At 41.7% G+C, this 17,060-nt stretch overlaps 3 protein-coding genes and 1 long non-coding RNA gene across 24 annotated transcripts in view; 1 reads left to right on the forward strand and 3 right to left on the reverse strand.

Annotated features, from left to right (window-relative positions):
- LNPEP (leucyl and cystinyl aminopeptidase) overlaps positions 1-4,239 on the reverse strand; it is a 107,411-nt gene extending 103,172 nt beyond the window's left edge. For 4 of the 18 annotated variants that reach the window (XR_011425167.1, XR_002799782.2, XR_002799781.2 and 1 more), the window contains exon 1: positions 1,617-1,768. Coding sequence is in view for 3 of the 18 variants with exons in the window: in XM_070233256.1 (XP_070089357.1) it covers positions 3,594-3,690 (97 nt within the window). In the remaining 15 variants the exon portion in view is untranslated. Of the gene's footprint in view, positions 1-1,616; positions 1,772-2,453; positions 3,273-3,593; positions 3,721-4,048 lie in introns of those variants that run through there. The other 14 variants (XR_011425170.1, XR_011425165.1, XR_011425164.1 and 11 more) reach the window with 8 other exon arrangements.
- Positions 1,823-17,060, forward strand: part of ERAP1 (endoplasmic reticulum aminopeptidase 1) — a 144,529-nt gene continuing 129,291 nt past the window's right edge. Inside the window, exon 1 of the mRNA XM_070232792.1 lies at positions 1,823-1,924. The gene's annotated coding sequence lies outside the window, so the exon portion shown is untranslated. The remainder of the gene's footprint in view (positions 1,925-17,060) is intronic.
- Positions 7,595-9,711, reverse strand: LOC138917329 (uncharacterized). Of its 2 annotated transcripts, none has more exons than XR_011425172.1 (2): positions 9,141-9,711; positions 7,595-7,824 (listed from the first exon to the last, which is right to left on the reverse strand). It is a non-coding gene; the product is annotated as an uncharacterized lncRNA (long non-coding RNA). The 2 variants fall into 2 exon arrangements; XR_011425173.1 differs by having other exon boundaries at positions 7,595-7,770; positions 9,141-9,466.
- The window catches only part of ERAP2 (endoplasmic reticulum aminopeptidase 2), a 40,309-nt gene continuing 36,297 nt past the window's right edge, over positions 13,049-17,060 (reverse strand). For 2 of the 3 annotated variants that reach the window (XM_023616932.2, XM_070232790.1), the window contains exons 18-19: positions 16,063-16,144; positions 13,049-15,330 (exon numbers count right to left, since the gene is read on the reverse strand). In XM_023616932.2, coding sequence (XP_023472700.1) covers positions 15,187-15,330; positions 16,063-16,144 — 226 coding nt within the window. In that variant the 3' untranslated portion in view covers positions 13,049-15,186. 3 annotated transcript variants of the gene reach the window in all.

Consider the following 17,060-nt stretch of genomic DNA (forward strand, 5'->3'; position numbering starts at 1 on the left):
AAGAAGAATGAGCCATACTGACAGCAAACAAGGAAAGTACAGAAAGCCCTACTGGAACAGATGAAGTACTGAAAGTCAGAACGACAAAACAGAAAATAAATGTGCCTCCCTTACAAATTTATAGGTCAGAGGGTAGCAAGATTTTAATTGAAAGATATGTGGTCCTGAATTACTGAAACTTTTTGTTAAGCTCTCACACCTCTCTCCATATATAGAGATATAAGAGAAAGTGTAAGTGGTGAAGATTTTATTAAAATAGGAAGAATGTGTAACAACAGCCAATACCAAGCATGATAAATCCTGCAGTTATAAAGTCTATGGATAATGAAACACTCTGCACCAGAACACCGAGACCTAAAGGAGAAGAATTAAATGTACATATCCTTTGTACTCGAAAGGATTAAGTACAAAGTTAAACATACTTTTCACTATACCATATCCTGTTTGAAGACACTAGAAAATTCTACAGCTATCAAAAGTTCTGAAATAAATAATCAATCCTTCTTAAACCTGAAAAGTACCTCAAATTTCTAGGAGCTAATTTCTTGTTGACTTTAGAAGTTGTAGTTTCTATTCGTCTTGTTAAAGGACAGGAGATAAGCCTCTCGAGGAGTGATTAACACATTAACTAAAATGATGCATTGCCAAACGGTCTCCAGCACAGACAGTGAAAATCTGGAACATAGATAAGAAAGGACTGAAAATCCAATTTCCTACATGAAAGTTGAAGCACTCCTTTTTTGTTCTCCTCTCTGGGACTTTTCCATTGCCCTTCCGAATGTGACAACTTTCAAATATTCACATCTGGAGGAGCATATTCTAAGAGGGGAGAAAAGGCCCCAATTTTAAGACTCGAGAATGTACTGTCATTCTGTAGGCACAGGTTCACCAAATAAGCTAGCAACAATCTTGAACAATTGGGTGACTCAGCCTTGTGGGGATTTTTTTTTTTTAATTGCATGAAAGTTCACACTTAAAATCCTACAAACATGGAAGCTCCAAGCAGCCTACCTGGAACAAAGAAAAAGCCTTGGCATATTCATTTGAAAGGATTTAATAATTTGTATTAAACACGTTTTACACTAACGTACTAGACGGTCTCTAAGATTCCTTTCTGCTCAAACCTTCCTTAATTCTCTTAGTAACTTTACCAGACTATTCTTAGAGCCTTAGTAGTAATTACAAATAGAACCTGAACGAGAAAGAAAATTCAGAAGTAAAGTTGTCATCATTAAGCCTAATGAAACGGTGCAGACAAGAAGATGGCAGTAGAATGAAGCATTCTGAATCAGGCACAGGGAAAACAGAATGAGCAGTGCGCAGTCCCATGAACGAAGCACAACATACAGCAAAGTCTGGCAGGGGTTTGGGATAGTATAGTGGCCAATGTTTCTGTCTCTTGGGTGGCAAGTGACCCACCCAAACAGAAGGAGACTTTGGCTTCTATGAATGTGACAAACCATCCACCTGAAGTAAACAACCACTCGCAGGAAAACATAACCAGAGAGTGAGTGAATCCTCTAACTCTAGGGTGAATTCTCCCTAGCAGTTTTCGTACTTTCTATCCCCAAGGGGAATCGATATACTCAACGCCGCAAAATGGTAAGACATCTCACCCCTACATTGTGACACGGGCACTTCGAGTCCAGACAAAAGCCATCGTTGTAACTAGGATGGGATTTATTCTCTCCTTTCGGCAAAGGGCTGTGGCTGTTGGCTGGGCATCCTGCAGGCTCCTGCTTTGACTCTCGCCTCGTCACATTGTGATATCACCGTGACGGACCCTTGATATTTAAGGAATCTTGGACTGAAAAACTGCTATAAGCGGGAGCCGGGGAAAGGAAGCCTGAACGCCCCGCGGAGTGCCTCCGCGACAAGACAGGAGGGTGACAGCGCGGGCAGGCACCTCCCGGCACGAGCAGAGGTGAGCCAGCCTTTCCGCAAGTTCCTCTTCCTTCTACCAAATTAGCCCGCCAAGCCCCCCACCCCCACCGCATCCTATGAGAAAAGTCACGCCGGCCGCTCGCTGAAGGACAGGCGGACAGCGCCTGGCGCCACACACAAGTTGGCTTTGGCAGCGGCCGCGGCTTAACCCTTCCTGCCCGACCCCGCCTTCCCCGGGGGCAGAACCGGGCGGCCAACTTTCCCGCGGCCCCCTCCTCTGCGCACAGCAGCCCAAACTTTGCCGTCGCCCACCTGGCCGCGCAGCCGAGCGTCGGGTCCGGCCGCCCCCGCGACCCCGGCCCCGGCCCGCGGCGGCACTGACCTTCACGCCGGTACCCCTACCCCGGCCGCGGCCCGCCCCCCGACCCTCCAGCTGCCTCCCCCAGGCCCCTCTACCGCCCCCAAACCCTTGCGGGAACCCCGCGGTGGAGGCGACCCCGCGTGTCACGACCGCCCACGACCCTCTGGGCCCCGAGAGCCCGGCCAGGCGCCTCCGGCCGCCCACTCACCGTTGGTGAAGGGCTCCATTTTCCCCCCGCCGCCGCTCTCGACCGCCCGAGCGCCCAAGCTTCCTACTCCGAGAGCTGAGGCGGCCCTGCCGACTGAGCATGCCCAGCGAGGCCGGGAGGGCTGCGGGGAGGTGCCGCGAGGAGCGCCGCCGCTCCGGGTTTTCGCGACAGCTGCACAAAGAGCGAAAGAGGCTAGAGGGAACGGAGCCGCACAGCCCCAGGCGGACTCCGGGGAGGACGGCGAGGGGCGCGGAAACGCTGGGGGGCGGCCCCGTGGGCGTGGCCTGAACGAGCCCCGCCCCGCCAGGAAGGCCGGCCGGTCTGGTTCTTCCCCTGCCCATAGCGGCGTTAAGTCAATTCAGCAAATGAGACGGCCTACTGCGTCCAGGCCCGCCCGGGTCCTAGGCGCTAGGAAACCGAGACTCCGCCAGCAAAACGTGGTCATTGCCCCGTGGAGCGGACATTCCAGGGAAAGGCAATAAACACAGAAGACACACGAGACTGAGATAAATGCCCCGCTGAACATTAAGTCGGGGTGATGTGATGGAGAGTGAGTGCGTAGCTAATTCAGATAACTTGGTGAGGAGAGGCCTCGCTGGGAGGTGCCACTGAAGCCGAGATCTGAAGGCAGAGCTGGAGCCTGCGGGCGACGGTCGCTCCCTGGACTGCGAAGCTCGGTTTCCCTGGGGGAGACTGGCTCCGGGGAGCCCATTTTGCCAAGGCTCGAAGGAGCCGGCGCTGAGGGTTGTCTCGGCAGGGCTGCCGGCCCACGGCAGAGCGGTCCCAGCGGTCGGAGGCCAGGAGAGTGATGGCAGGGCTGGGACCCCCGCGGGGCCGAGAGCGCCTGCGCTGGTTCCGGGCGCGGCCTCTACATGCAGGCGGATCACAAAACCCGGCGCTGGATCCGCCCGGGGCCGCGGGCGCTGCAGGATGTGGGCAGAAGGCCCGGCCCAGCTGAGCCCTAAACCAACACCTGCGGCTCCGGGGGTGCGCCGCAGGGTCCCGCGGCCAGGCGGGGCCGGGCCGGGCCCGAGAAACAGAAACTCACTTAGTCGCCCCCGCTCCCCAGCACTCGCGCCATTGTCTCCATCCCCGAGCCACCATTGTTTCCAATGTCAAATCCGGGCTGACCCGGCGAACCTTCTAGATGGAGCAACCTGGGGTCCCGGGAGCCCCGCTTCCTCATCCCTTGCTCGGTGTGCGCATCGCCGCCCCGCTCGCAGCGTGGCCCCCTCATTGCGCTGCCACAGCCTCCTCTCCCTCCTCCGCACCCGCTGCCCCGGCCCCTGCAGCCACTTGGCTCTAGCTGTGCCTCGCTGCGCCTGCCAACTGTCACACCCCCCTCCGAGGCTGTCAACAGCAGGGCGTCGGGTGCAAACAAGCCGGCGGGGAGCGCAAACAGCCTGGGCAAACAGGGACGGCTCGGGATTCGTTTGACCGGCATGGGAATTAGAAATTAGGTTTCAAAGAAGTAAAATCAAAGTGCAATATTGTGTTTTTAAATGTCAATTGTATTAAATCACCCACTTCCCACTCACGCTTTAGAACCTCCAGCGGATACCGATCACGCTTAGAATAAAAGCGAAACTCCTTACTTTAACTCCGGGACATCATCTTCTACACGCGCTCACCATGCTTTGGCCACAGAGGCCTTCTTGCGGTTCCTGGAAGTCACCAAGTTCCATCCAGCTTTGTTAACCATTCCTTTTGCATGTGCCTTACGCCTGGTACTTTGCCTGCGGGTTTCTTATTGTCATTTAGGTCTCAGCTCAGATGTCACCTCTGCAGAGCGCCCTTCCCTGACCACACAATCTAAAATAGCCACAAACATACTCTAGTCTATAAAGACTGGGCCCTGCTTTATCTTCCTGACACTGCTCATCAATCTCTCAAACAGTGTTTTTGTTTGTTGTTTCGTTATTACCAATTTCCCTCTCAAGAATGCCAGCTCCGTGAAGGCAGTGTCATTATCTTTTTTAAGGGCTGTCTCCTAATCTCTAGATAAGTATGCAATAAATAATTTTTGAATGACTATTTGAGCGGATGTAATGGTATTTAGAGTTCTAGTTCACTTGCAATACTGAAAACTCTTCCAGAGAACATCTCTCTATATTGCATGGTGTGTTTGTGTACAGTACAGAGAAGGTGTCTGTATCACATGATACCTCAGAGCTGCTCTGTGGTCACTGTGTTAAAGATAATTAGAGCCCTTAGGTTACCTGTCCCCCACCCCACCCCCAAGGGCACTTCAGAACCAAAACTACTGAACCACAAGGGCTGGTGCATCTGTGTTCAGATATATAGTATACGCAGGGCTGGATTTTGTTAAAAGGACCTCACACATTGTATTGCTTAGATAAAAGGCTCGTCCCTATATTTTTGGTCATGTCATGTTCCTTTGGAGTTATTTTTGCAGCCAAAGCACTTAGTATCAGAGATATTTGAAACTCCGCAACTTGTTAAATCCCCTCACGTCACCTCGCCTGTAAGCTAGAGTGTAGCATGCTTCTAAGTGTAAAACACGTTATCTTGTGTTTTGTCTTAAATACTTTAATTCAGTGGAGACATGGTAAAAATGCTTTGCCACTGTAATAGCAAATGTAGGTGGATCATCATGTCTTTCTGAGATTTCTTTGACAGAGATAATAACTTCTTTATCCTCTCTTTGCCAACCACTTGCCTCCCATCCCTCCCATTCCTACACACACACACACACACACACACACACACACACACACACGCAAAGACATTAAGAACCATTTAAAGACTTGAGGTTTTGTATTGAAAGTAAAAAGAGTAAACAAAACCAAAATGTTTCCAAATCCTACCTACCCTAAAGAGACTGATAATGAATTTTGTTTTGTTTTATTCTGTTCTCTTTTTTTTTTTGGATACTGTTTTGCATTTGACTCCATAAAGCATTTCTGAGGAAACGCAATTTCACAAATTCACTGCTGAAACCCATTATGCTTCAGTCTTTAATCTCCTCCTATCCTCCCACACAGAACTTCCTCTTTAAGGGCATAATAATACTTTAAATTATTATGAAGTTGCTGTTCATTATCAGAGGAGATAGTGTGACATTACTATACTGATCTACTATTTTCAGGATCTACCATTTAACATTTGAAAACCAAAAATTTGGAGGTCTAATTATAATATATAATAAATAGCATGAAAGGAGAAATATGACCTCCCTGAATAACAAACAACATTTATTTATAGAGAAGCAACAAACTTGCTAATCGATGAATACAGGAACTTTTTTTCTCATCAAAATAAAGCACTTAGTCTGCCATGGATCAACAAATCCAAGCCTGAATTTAACAAATGAGGGAAGTAAAGCCTAGAGAGGTTACTGGATTTACTCGCAGTCCAGTGGCAGACGTGGACTAGAACTTGGGTGGTCTGTGTTCTAAACTAGTGCTCTGGAGGTTGCTATTTCTTCCCTATTCCACAGGGAAATTGGGGTCAGTGACAATAATCCACGAAAGGGATGTGGAGTAAAGAGAAATGTAGCTAACTTTGGGGCCACTAGAAGTCTAATTATTTCATTGATATTCCAATTTAATTTATTGATGCGCCATGTCAACTTTAGGTTTAACATTATTAAATAATCTTTCTAATTATTTTGAAATAAACAATACATTAGTTCAGTATACACATTTGAAAATGATATTTGTTCAGCACTCTTGAATAAATAGAGGATGCTACTTGCTGCCAGGACAAGGATGACCACCATGAGGTTTCCAGCTACTCCAGACTCTACCCACCCACCTCAAGGACCAGAGGGGTCATAATCTCATTACCTTTGTAACTGGTTTGCAGCATACATGCTCTGCATCGATTAGTGATGTTTTGAAGTTATACCAAATTAAGAAATGTTTATAGCATTAAGGAAAGTGGAATAATTATCCAACAGAGCTCTTGCACAGTTTAGACATCAGCAAAAAGATTCAGCTACATAAACTGGAAGGTTATTAGAAAGGAACAGTTATATAATAGTTCAAATGCTTTGAACTACGAAAACCAACACATTGAATCAAACTAGTTTAAACAATAAGGAAATTTATCATCTCATATACAAGTCCAGAGATAAGGTAGTCCCCTGTCACAGCTCCCCAGCCTTATCAAGAACCCAGCTTCTCATTTTGTCCACATGTGAGCAATTTTCCCTAAGACCAAGTGCCATGTGGTCAAAAAGGCAGATGCAGGGCAGGGGGTGGAGTGGGAACCCATTTTTTTGGTATCTCTTTCTCAAGCGCAAGGAAGCTTTTCTCAGAAATCCTCCATTAGAATTCTAAGCTTTTATTTGTCAAAACTGTATTTTGTATATTTCTAAACCAATCACAGGAAATGGAAACTGGGTTACCATGAATGGTTTCTTAGACAAAGCAGAGTTAAGAATCACCGAGTGCTGAGTTTAGGATCACTTCCTCTGTTTCATGTGGGGGGTGACTTGATATTTTCACTATCACTAATATTTTTAATGATTTTTTTTAAAACCCTAAGTCACTTGTACAGGAAAAGTAAAAATAAAGCCCAGCTCAGTGTAATTTTTCATATAATTGATCAATATAACCAGGATTATAAACCAAGAAATGATTTTATTATTAAACTTTGAATTTTGACCTGAAAGTAACTGCTAAAATGGAAAAATAAATCTTAGGCATTTGTATTAGTTTGCTAGGGCTGATCTAAATACTACCCACAATCTGAGTAGCTCAAACAACAGAAATTTGTTGTTTCATCACTTTAGAGGCTGGAAGCCCAAAGTCAAGCTGTCAGCAGGGCCATATTCCCTCTGAAGGCACCAGGGAAAGATACGTTTCAGGCCTCTCTCCTAGCTTCTGGTAGTTCCTTGGCTTGTGGCAGCATAATTCCAGTCTTCACGTGGCATTCCCCGTGTATGCATTTCTGTGTCCATATTTCCCCTTTTAATAAAGACACTAGTCATATTGGATCAGGGGCTCACCCTACTCCAGTATGACCTCATCTTAACTAATTCGTCTGCAATGACCCTATTTCCAAATGAAGTCACATTCTGAGGTACTGGGGTTACGACTTCAACATAGGAATTTTGGGGGGATACAATTCAACTCATCATAACAGCATTTTTCTAGTAGAAATAAGGTGGAAGATAAGCATCAAGAAAGATTTTACTTTAAAGGATAACATCAAGAAATGAAAAGTGGGGCTGGCCCAGTGGCGTAGCGGTTAATTTCACTTGCTCTGCTTGGGCGGTCTGGGGTTCACTGGTTCAGATCCCAGGTGCAGACCTGTGCACTGCTTATCAAGTCACGCTGTGGCAGGTGTCCTACATATAAAGTAGAGGAAGATGGGCACAGATGTTAGCTCAGGGCTAATCTCCCTAAAAAAAAAAGAAGTGAAAAGACAGCTCACAGAATGGGAGAAAATATTCTCAAAGCGTATACCTCACAAGAGACTTGCATCTAGAATGTAAAATAACACTTATAATGTAATAATAAAGACAAATAATCCAGTTAAAAATGGGCAAAGGATCTGAACAGATATTTCCTCAAAGAATATATACAAATGGCCAATAAATACATGAACAATCATTAGCCATGAGGGAAACACAAATCAAAACCACAATGAGATACCGTTTCATAACATGGCTAGGCAAAGGCATAGGATGGCTAGAATCAAAAAGCCAGATAGTACAGATGTTGGCAAAGATGTAGATAAATTGGAAACTACATACACTGCTGGTGGGAGTATAAAATAGTGTAGCTGTCTTAGAAAACAGTCTGACAGTTCCTCCAAAGTTTAAACATAGAGTTGCCATGTCCAGCAATTCCACTCTTAGGTATATACCCAAAAGAATGGAAAATGTCCGCACAAAAACTTGTACATGAACATTCATAGAAGCATTATTCATAATAGCCAAAAAGTGTAAACAACACAAATGTCCATCAAAAGAACCAGTCACAGAAGACCATATATTATATTATTCCACTTATATGAAATGTCCAGATGAGGCAAATCGTAGAAACAGAAAGTACGTTAGTGGTTGCCTAAGACCGAAAGGAAGGAGGAGTGGGAAGTGACTGCTCATGGGTACAGGATTTCTTGTTGGGGTAATGAAAATGTTCTAAAATTCACCATGTTGATAGGCACACATCTATCAACTCTGTGAACATACTGAAAAACATTGCCACTGTGACTGGGGCTAGTTGCTTAAGCTCCCTGGATTTCACTTTTCCTTTGTAAACTTAGGACAAGTACCTTCTTAGGGTTATTGTAAGGATAAGATGAATTAACATACTGAAAGTGCTTTGAAAAGAAACTGGCACAAAATAAGCATTAAAGATGTGCTTACTATTACTATTAAACGTGAATTGTGAAACTTTAATACCATGTAGATTGCGTGCAAAATAGTCCAGAATCACAAATTGTAATGCAAGAGCAAACAAAGTTGTATAATGCTGACATATTCCAACCTGATCATTTAAAATAATGATGTCCTGAAGAAACCAAATTTTTCTTGTTGAGTTGCTATCTAAGCCCCATATCAGATGAGGCCTAACTAGGCCAGGAAGTGGCAGGGATGGTGGACCCTGCTTCAGCCATGAACACTAATCACAGGCCCTCTTCTATAAAAGTCAGAAGATATAAAAGATATTTTTAGAAATGATCTCTAGCTGGAATTTTTGATTGACTTACTTTTTCTAGGAAGAGGTTTGTACTCCTGAAGATACTGAATCAGTTTTCCTTTTCCTTTATTTCTTACAGCTCTGCTGACATGGAGCCTGTCTCAGGTTCATTCCCGTAGAATGTGTCCATCAGGTTTTTGTTTGTTTTTGAGCATGAGAAAGTCCTGTAATATTTATGCAGAAAATTACACTTGACTGTGATTCTTGGCTGACTCTCAGCTGACTCAGATGCTTTTGTCCTCCCTCTGGCTGATAGCTGCCAGCACAGCCTGTCAGTCAGTCAGCAACATTTGTGGAGTGTCCATGTTGTGCAGAGCACCAAAGAGAACTGAAAACAAAACAGAAGCTACAGTTTTGCTTTTAAGGCACTTACAATACATGGGGCCAATCAGGACAAGCACACAGAACATATACAGAATGCATAATACATGACACAGAAATATACAATCATGTACTAGCAGGACCAGCTTGAGGCAAAATTTTGAAGCAGGCTTGTCTCTGCATTCTCCTAGATCCCATTTTATATTTTCCTTCTTCACTTCTGGGTGCTGCTTCATACGGTCAACAAATATTTATCAAATGTCATCTGTACACAACACCCTTGAGTAAGTGACAAATACTGCCTTCCAGAACTGCCTACCAACCAATACTTTCGGGGGCTTTCCTTCATTCCAGAATCCCCCTCACCCCCAATCCTCTCTTCCAGCTTCGAGATCCCTTCTCTCTTTTTAGGGCCCCTTTCTTAGCTAGTTGTAAAGAAATAAGTATTAATTAAAAACCAAAGTCACACTGAAGCATGACTAATGAGTTACAGTTTAATATTTTAACTTTTATGAGCTCAAAAGAATGAGACTGTAATGGTGGAATTATAGAAGAAAAGGAAACTGGATAAGGAGAGATGTGTTTTGAAAAAAATCTCTAAGGTTTCATTTTTTAGACAGTAGTTTTTAGATTCGGATTTGCAAGGCCAACGCTGCAGGTATTATTTCTTTCTCAGTGAGATGGAGGAGCCAACAGTTGGTGTATTGCCCTTGGCCTTAAAATCCAAACAGCTAGGCTTCCCAGAGAAAAAGTTATCTGAAACTAGGAGAATATGCTTTTCCTACCTGGCAATGGCTTTTCTAGGATATAGAACATTATTTTTAAAACAGTGCTTTGATCAATAATGTCATGACTATTATCTACAGGTAAGTAACAAAGAATAAGAATAAAAAATACCAATCTTTAAATGCTATCTAGCTTCTCATTAACCAACAACTTGTTCATTGTTGCTTAAGTGACCCTGATTCATTTCCCGAGTGTGAGCTGAATTAACTCACCCAGGACATGGGATCTGACTCCTGTGGACTCTGTCTGCTTCACGTAGATTGTGCATAGTTGTTTCAGACCAGACTTTTTCCTTGATTCTTATGGGCTTTAGACTCTCTACCTGTTTACCCCTTACCAGGTAAGAAGCTGTTTATCCTTCTAAGATCCCTGCTTTTAGTCTTTGGGTCTACATGTGGAGGTATGAATAGAAAGAAAACAAAATTATACACCAACAGCCTTACGCCGTGGAGATAACTGTTTCTCTTTTAGAAAAATTTCCCCCACCCCCACCCCCGCCTTTTGTCATATTTGAGTTTTTAGAGTGTTCTATCTTCCTGTTGCCAATCCCAACTCAAAATATTAGAAATTAGTTAGAATTTCCAAACATTTTCTTGCTAGATAACAGTATTTAAAGGGGAATATAGTTTTAAAACTGAGAGATAATGTCCTTTGTATCTTTCAAGTCTTTTCATAGATAACTAACCCTGCCTAATTTAAAATAAACTTTGTTATTATAACTGAGGCGTTATTTGGATGGCTAGAGGGACATTCCAGGGGGTATTAACGTGGGAATTCCTTACAGAGGCATGAACCTAAAGTGTTATATTGAAAGAGAGAAATACGGCATAATTCAGTAGAGGGAGACATGAACGTTGAAGCGTGGGAAATGCGTGTTATACCTAAACCTCATGTGTGCTAATACCTAAAGATGAGAGTTGGTGAATCACATACTGAGGATAGAAGACAGGTTCCTCAGCCTTATCTGGGAGCATGGTAGAAGATAAGGACTTTTGAGGAAAGGAGAACAAATCAGCAAAAGATCTGGAAGTTACGGTTATGAAGTGAAGTTTGCAGAAGTGACTGAAACGTAGAAATGTTTTTCTTGTTAGTTAAGTCTGCATTTCTCAGACTTTCTAACCATTTTTCCCTATGAATATTGGAAAATTTTCTTGTATAAAATCTGAACAAATGATCTGTTTATCCTGCTATTCTTCCTAAATATGATACGTTAGGCATCCCACAACCTTATTTGAGAAATGAATACTATACAGTCAATAATTCAAACCAATTTCCATCCTAAGGAGCCTCTTCTGTAAAAGTGTTAGGGCATTTGCATATTGGCAAATAAATTATTATCGCTTCTGGGAATATGCTAGACTAGGTACCCTGTCTGAGCTTCTTGCTAAAAATAACTAAAAATGTAGATAAAACATATTTTAAAATTGTTTTAATGCATTGATGACCTGGAAAGTTGGTAAGAAATACTCATGGATCAAAAACTAAGTAAAGGCAGGAACTGTGAGGGGTCCGTAGAAGGCTGAAGTCAACTTTCACCTTGAGGGCATCTGAAGCTTCAGTTTCTATGCCTTTGAGAATAAAATCCAGGGCCTGCTCAAGTTGGGGAACATAATAGGAAGCAAAATTTAGGCGTAGTCTGTTTACCCTAGTCTCATCTAAAACGAAAGGAGACAGAAAAATTCAAAGTATCAGGACACAAAAAGATCTATTAAGCAAATATCGGTCAAAAGAAACGAGTGGCATAGCTGTGCAGACATCTGAGGAAACCGTACTTTTCCATGGAAAGTATTACTAGATACCAGACATGAAAATTTGGTACTGACAAATACAGCACGTACGGGTATGAAGAAAGTGAATTAACACTCTCTTTCAGGAAAATAATCTGATGCTGGCTACTAAAATATTAGATTATGTAAAATACACGCTTCAACCCAGCAAATCTTCTTTCATAATCCTTTCCACCTTTTCTTCCTTATGATTTGGAGACATGACTTTGCTGAGATTAATTTTCAGGAAGCAGACAATATAATGAATGATTGATTTAAAATTTGTAAATGTAAAAGTTGTAAACCATTATGTGTTGAAATGGAAAAAGAGTGACACATGGTTAAACGAAGGAAAGAAGGTTAATAATGAATATAAGTACAAGAGTGTTGCAGAATAAAAATGTGGCCATTTCAAACAAATTTGTATTTAGTAGACATTGATGTTCGAGTGGAAAACTAGTTCCATGACTGTTTGGAGGTCCCCCTTGTAGTTTGGGATGGAATAAACCATTCCTTTACTCAAAAGAACAAAAACAAAAATTAAAAAACCCCAGGAACTTCCCTCAAAAATCAGAATCTCTCATGGTAGTTCTTGGCCAGGCATACTTTTCCGGAACCTCAAATAGACCCAATGACACAGCAAGATATGAAATGCAGAAGTACGTACATGAGGTAGGACAAGAAATTCCTATCATGGTGGTAAACTGGGCTCCTGAGGGCTAAAGCACCCGTTCTGCCCTACACAAAGCCTAAAAAGGGAACAAGCCATGGTTCTGGGCTCCCTTGATCTGGAAGATTTCTCATTCTGAGTGGGCTGCAAAGACCGCAAAATTCTCCCTGGGCCTCTGTGGGGAATCAGGGAGGCATAGAGAAGTTGTGTCTGTTCGCTCCATCATCTATTCATAATCTTATATATAACTTTTTCACAACTTGTTTGTTCATTTAAGGTAAAAGAAAGGAAAAGTAACGTTAGCCAAGTCTTGGTGTTGGGGGTCTGGCATCCACCATAAAAGTTTTGAAATAACACACTAATAAGTACAATACATTTCTTTTGTAAAAACTCTTTATTCATTAAGACATTATTAGCACAGTAATTCATTAAGACATTATTAGCACAGTAATTATCATGTTAATTCACATGAAATTATAAAATTGCTACTTTCTGGACTCAGGTTTTAAGAATCTGGGAAATTACAAATGTATTTAAATAAGGAACTAAAAGGAAAAGAATTAAATCTTGGAAATTTATGGTATATAAGTTACTACACAAAAGAAAGAACTTTACTTATTTATGGAAATGTTGATGGCATAGTTCTACTGAAACTTATAGACATTTTATTGCTTAATTTATATATTATCTTGGTGGAAAAAAATAGTATTCTTTACTCTTTCAGTTTCCTTATAATAAAGTACATAATTCTAGAGGGATATCACATAGGTGTTATACAGACCTTGGTAGGACCATGACCAGGTCAAATCTAGAGTCAAATATGATTCAAAGACTCCAAGAAATGATTTGAAAGTAAACTTGACAAAACGTGTATTGGGTCATGCCCATGGTCCATCCTAAATGTATCCTGTTTCTGACAGTGGCACCAAAGAAAGGTCTATAAACCTTCCTGATATCACTGCAAAATGGATTGGGTAACTAGATGTCCCCAGCTTCCCTTAATAACCCAGATAAGTCAGTTGCCTGTGTATTGATTCAAATCTTTCCAGAACTTTATACTTTCATAGTGATTCGTATGTGGGATCACAAATTTATTAAACTTACTACCTGTATTTAGAATGGTGGTGTCTTTATTTATTCCAAAGACCTTATTCAAACAATTAAGAGAAGCATCTAGAAAAGCATTTCAGAGATCAAGAGTTTTCCTTAAAATATGAAAAAATGCTAAACCTGGGGTTACAAAATATGATAATGCACTTAAATATTTACATTAAACCATGATTTAACCTAAAATATACACAATATGATCTAATTCTGCATCTTTCAAAAGATTTACTAAAAATGAAATAGTGCAGGGGCCGGCCCAGTGGCGCAACGGTTAAGTTTGCACGTTCTGCTTCGGCAGCCCAGGGTTCACCGGTTCAGATCCCAGGTGGGGACCTACGCACCACTCATCAAACCATGCTGTGGCAGGTGTCCCACGTATAAAGTAGAGGAAGATGGACACGGATGTTAGCTCAGGGCCAGTCTTCCTCAGCAAAAAGAGAAGGATTGGTGGCAGATGTTAGCTCAGGGCTAATCTTCCTCAAAAAAAAAAAAAAAGGCAATAGGGTATGGATTAAAGTAGTGTGATATTTCCTTTCTCTCCTGTATCTCTGTGCTGCAGACTTTACTCAGTTGGAGATGACCACAAACAGGTATCCTTGACACTCTTCATGAATGTGAGGGTCAGGCCAAGAGGCCCTCCTAGCTTCCTTGATAAACTGACATCTAATTTCTAATAATATGACATTTGGTCACAAAGTCTTTGTTTTCCTAATCCTATGCTTCATAATTTGTATCAGACTTTCCACGAATGGTAAAAATTAAATTATTCAGGCTGAGTTGGAGGGGGAGAGCGAGGAGATGGAAAGATGCAAAGGAAAGATAGATTTTTTTTATGGAATGGCTATTTTTCCTCAGAGGTAAAACTGGTTGGGCAAACTCCAGGATCCTAAGCAAGGTTAAAAAAGCATCAAAGAAGCAAGATAGTGGCATAATGCAAGGCAATGCAGATAGTCTGCTGCAGCTAAACTGTTACAGCTATATCTATATCTCTCTCTCCACATGTCTCTATTGTTTAGGAAGTTTACTTTTTTTTCCTTTTTCTCCCCAAAGCCCTCTGGTACATAGTTGTGTATTTTTAGTTGTGGGTCCTTCTAGTTGTGGCATGTGGGATGCTGCCTCAGCATGGCTTGATGAACGGTGCCATGTCGGCGCCCAGGATCCGAACAAGCAAAACCCTGGGCCTCCGAAGCAGAGTACGCGAACTCAACCACTGGGCCACCGGGCCAGCCCCAGAAGTTTACTTTTAAATAGGCTACTGAACTGGGCTTCCCCCACCCCCGACATCAGACATCTGTTAGCTAGAGAGAGAGCTGAGAGAAGGCAGCTGGGCAGGCTGAACTCTGACTTGAGCTTTGCCGACTTCACGCACACATCGCCACATCTGATGTGCTCTTTCTATAGACCATTTAAATACTAGCCAGTAGCCAAGTCCTCAGGGTGGGAAGATTCTTCTCCAGCCACTTAATATTTTTGGATATGGTTTCCAGAACAATTTGAAAAACATCCAGATGTGATCCTTGGGCCTTAAGAAATTCAAAGAAAAGTTTCACCTGAAAAATAAGCAAGAAAAGAATTACTGACATGGTTCATAGAACACTTTCTCTTCAAAAGGGTTTCAAAACAGCTTGCAAATTATACAAACACAGGTGCAAGCATTTCTCTGCCAACCTCTAACAGGTTATTTTCGTCTTCTTTTCTTTTTTTTGCATAATTATTTCACTTTATCTTCAAACAATGGAGAAGTAAGACAGGAATGATAAATCGTCATCTTACAAGTGAGCACACTGCGAGTAAAGAAGTTAAGTGACTTAGTCAAGTCAGAGAGTAAGTAGTGAGCTGGGATTCAAGTTCTAGAATTCTGAATTTACTTAAAGGATAAATAAATTTGAGATTTATTGTGGAAAGAAGTTGTAAAACACTAGAATGCCTCAGAAAAACAAGACAACAAGAATTACCAACAATACTAGTTTTGTTAAAAAAACCTTTAAGTACTCTTCCAAACTTCTGTGTAACCACTCTTGCGCGATGATGCTATATGAATGAAATAATACAAAAGGACTCATCTCTCAAGGATGATTTACATTTTGAATGCTACAAAAAATGTATTTTAAGAGTCAGGTTCTAGTCCTGTCCATTCCGTTTACTTGCTATGTGACATTGGACAAACAATTTCTTTTCTTTTAATAAAATGAGAACTTCAAACCAGATTGCACCTGAGTTTACATTCAATCCTGCAATTTGAACATTTATTTTTAAATTGTTACCAACATAAAGTCACAAACCTCTTGCAACTCATCCTTGGAAGAAAAGTGAGCTGTTGTGCCAGAGATGATCATTCTCATGGGAAATGAGCCCAAGCCAAATCTGAAAATAAAAAGGAACCCCACAGGTTTAGGTAATAGAAATTCTGCGCTTACATTCATTACATCATATACCATTTTTAAAATATATAATTTAATAACTATATGATAAGCTTGTGCATTATAATAGATATTATTAATTACCAAAAGAATAACTCTTATATTCATCCAGTACAATCCCAAAGCTATAAAATTTATCAAATTTGACCATTAAATAAAAAGGTAGATAAAGCTTTCTTAGAAAATATGTCTAGCTTATTCAGCAATGTTTATGCTTAAATTTATGTTTATGCTTAAAGCAGCATTCTCTACATTGTTTTATTATATACTCCATCAGTAAAGATTTTTTGAGCAAGAACTTCCCAATATACGTATTTCTATTTATGAATTATAAGCATGTATTATGTTACAGGTAAAAAAGAAAATTTAATAGCCTAAGTTAGGGAATAATATATGTGGTATTACTTTTCTCTTGCACACTAATGTATTGTCTTGCACACTTTCCCATCCCATTTTGGACACCACTGTGTTAAAGCATTGTATTTATTGGGGCAATATTACTTAGTTGACCTCTCTTTCATAGCCAGAGACTGCGTCTTTCACCCCAGCGTTTTATAGAGAGAATTTGTACCGTAAGTCAAAGGGATTCATGCTGAAAAAACACAGCACAGATACATCTCAGAAGATGGGTCCGCGTCTAAGCTCTGCGCTCGGTCAGGCATGAGGACAGTTCCCAGTTACAAAGGAAAACTACAGCATTGCAGAAAAAGTCTAATCATTACAGGAGGGAACTCATGCAAACAACAAAACCAATGGTTCCAGTTAGGGTCTTTAGGGAAACTTTTTTTTTAAAGCTGTTTCTAACTATTCCGTCTCATGTAAATGTCAACTCCTTGGAGGTCCAGGAGAGGGGTGGAAAT

Source organism: Equus caballus, chromosome 14, assembly GCF_041296265.1.
Source record: "Equus caballus isolate H_3958 breed thoroughbred chromosome 14, TB-T2T, whole genome shotgun sequence".
Lineage (NCBI taxonomy): Eukaryota > Metazoa > Chordata > Mammalia > Perissodactyla > Equidae > Equus > Equus caballus.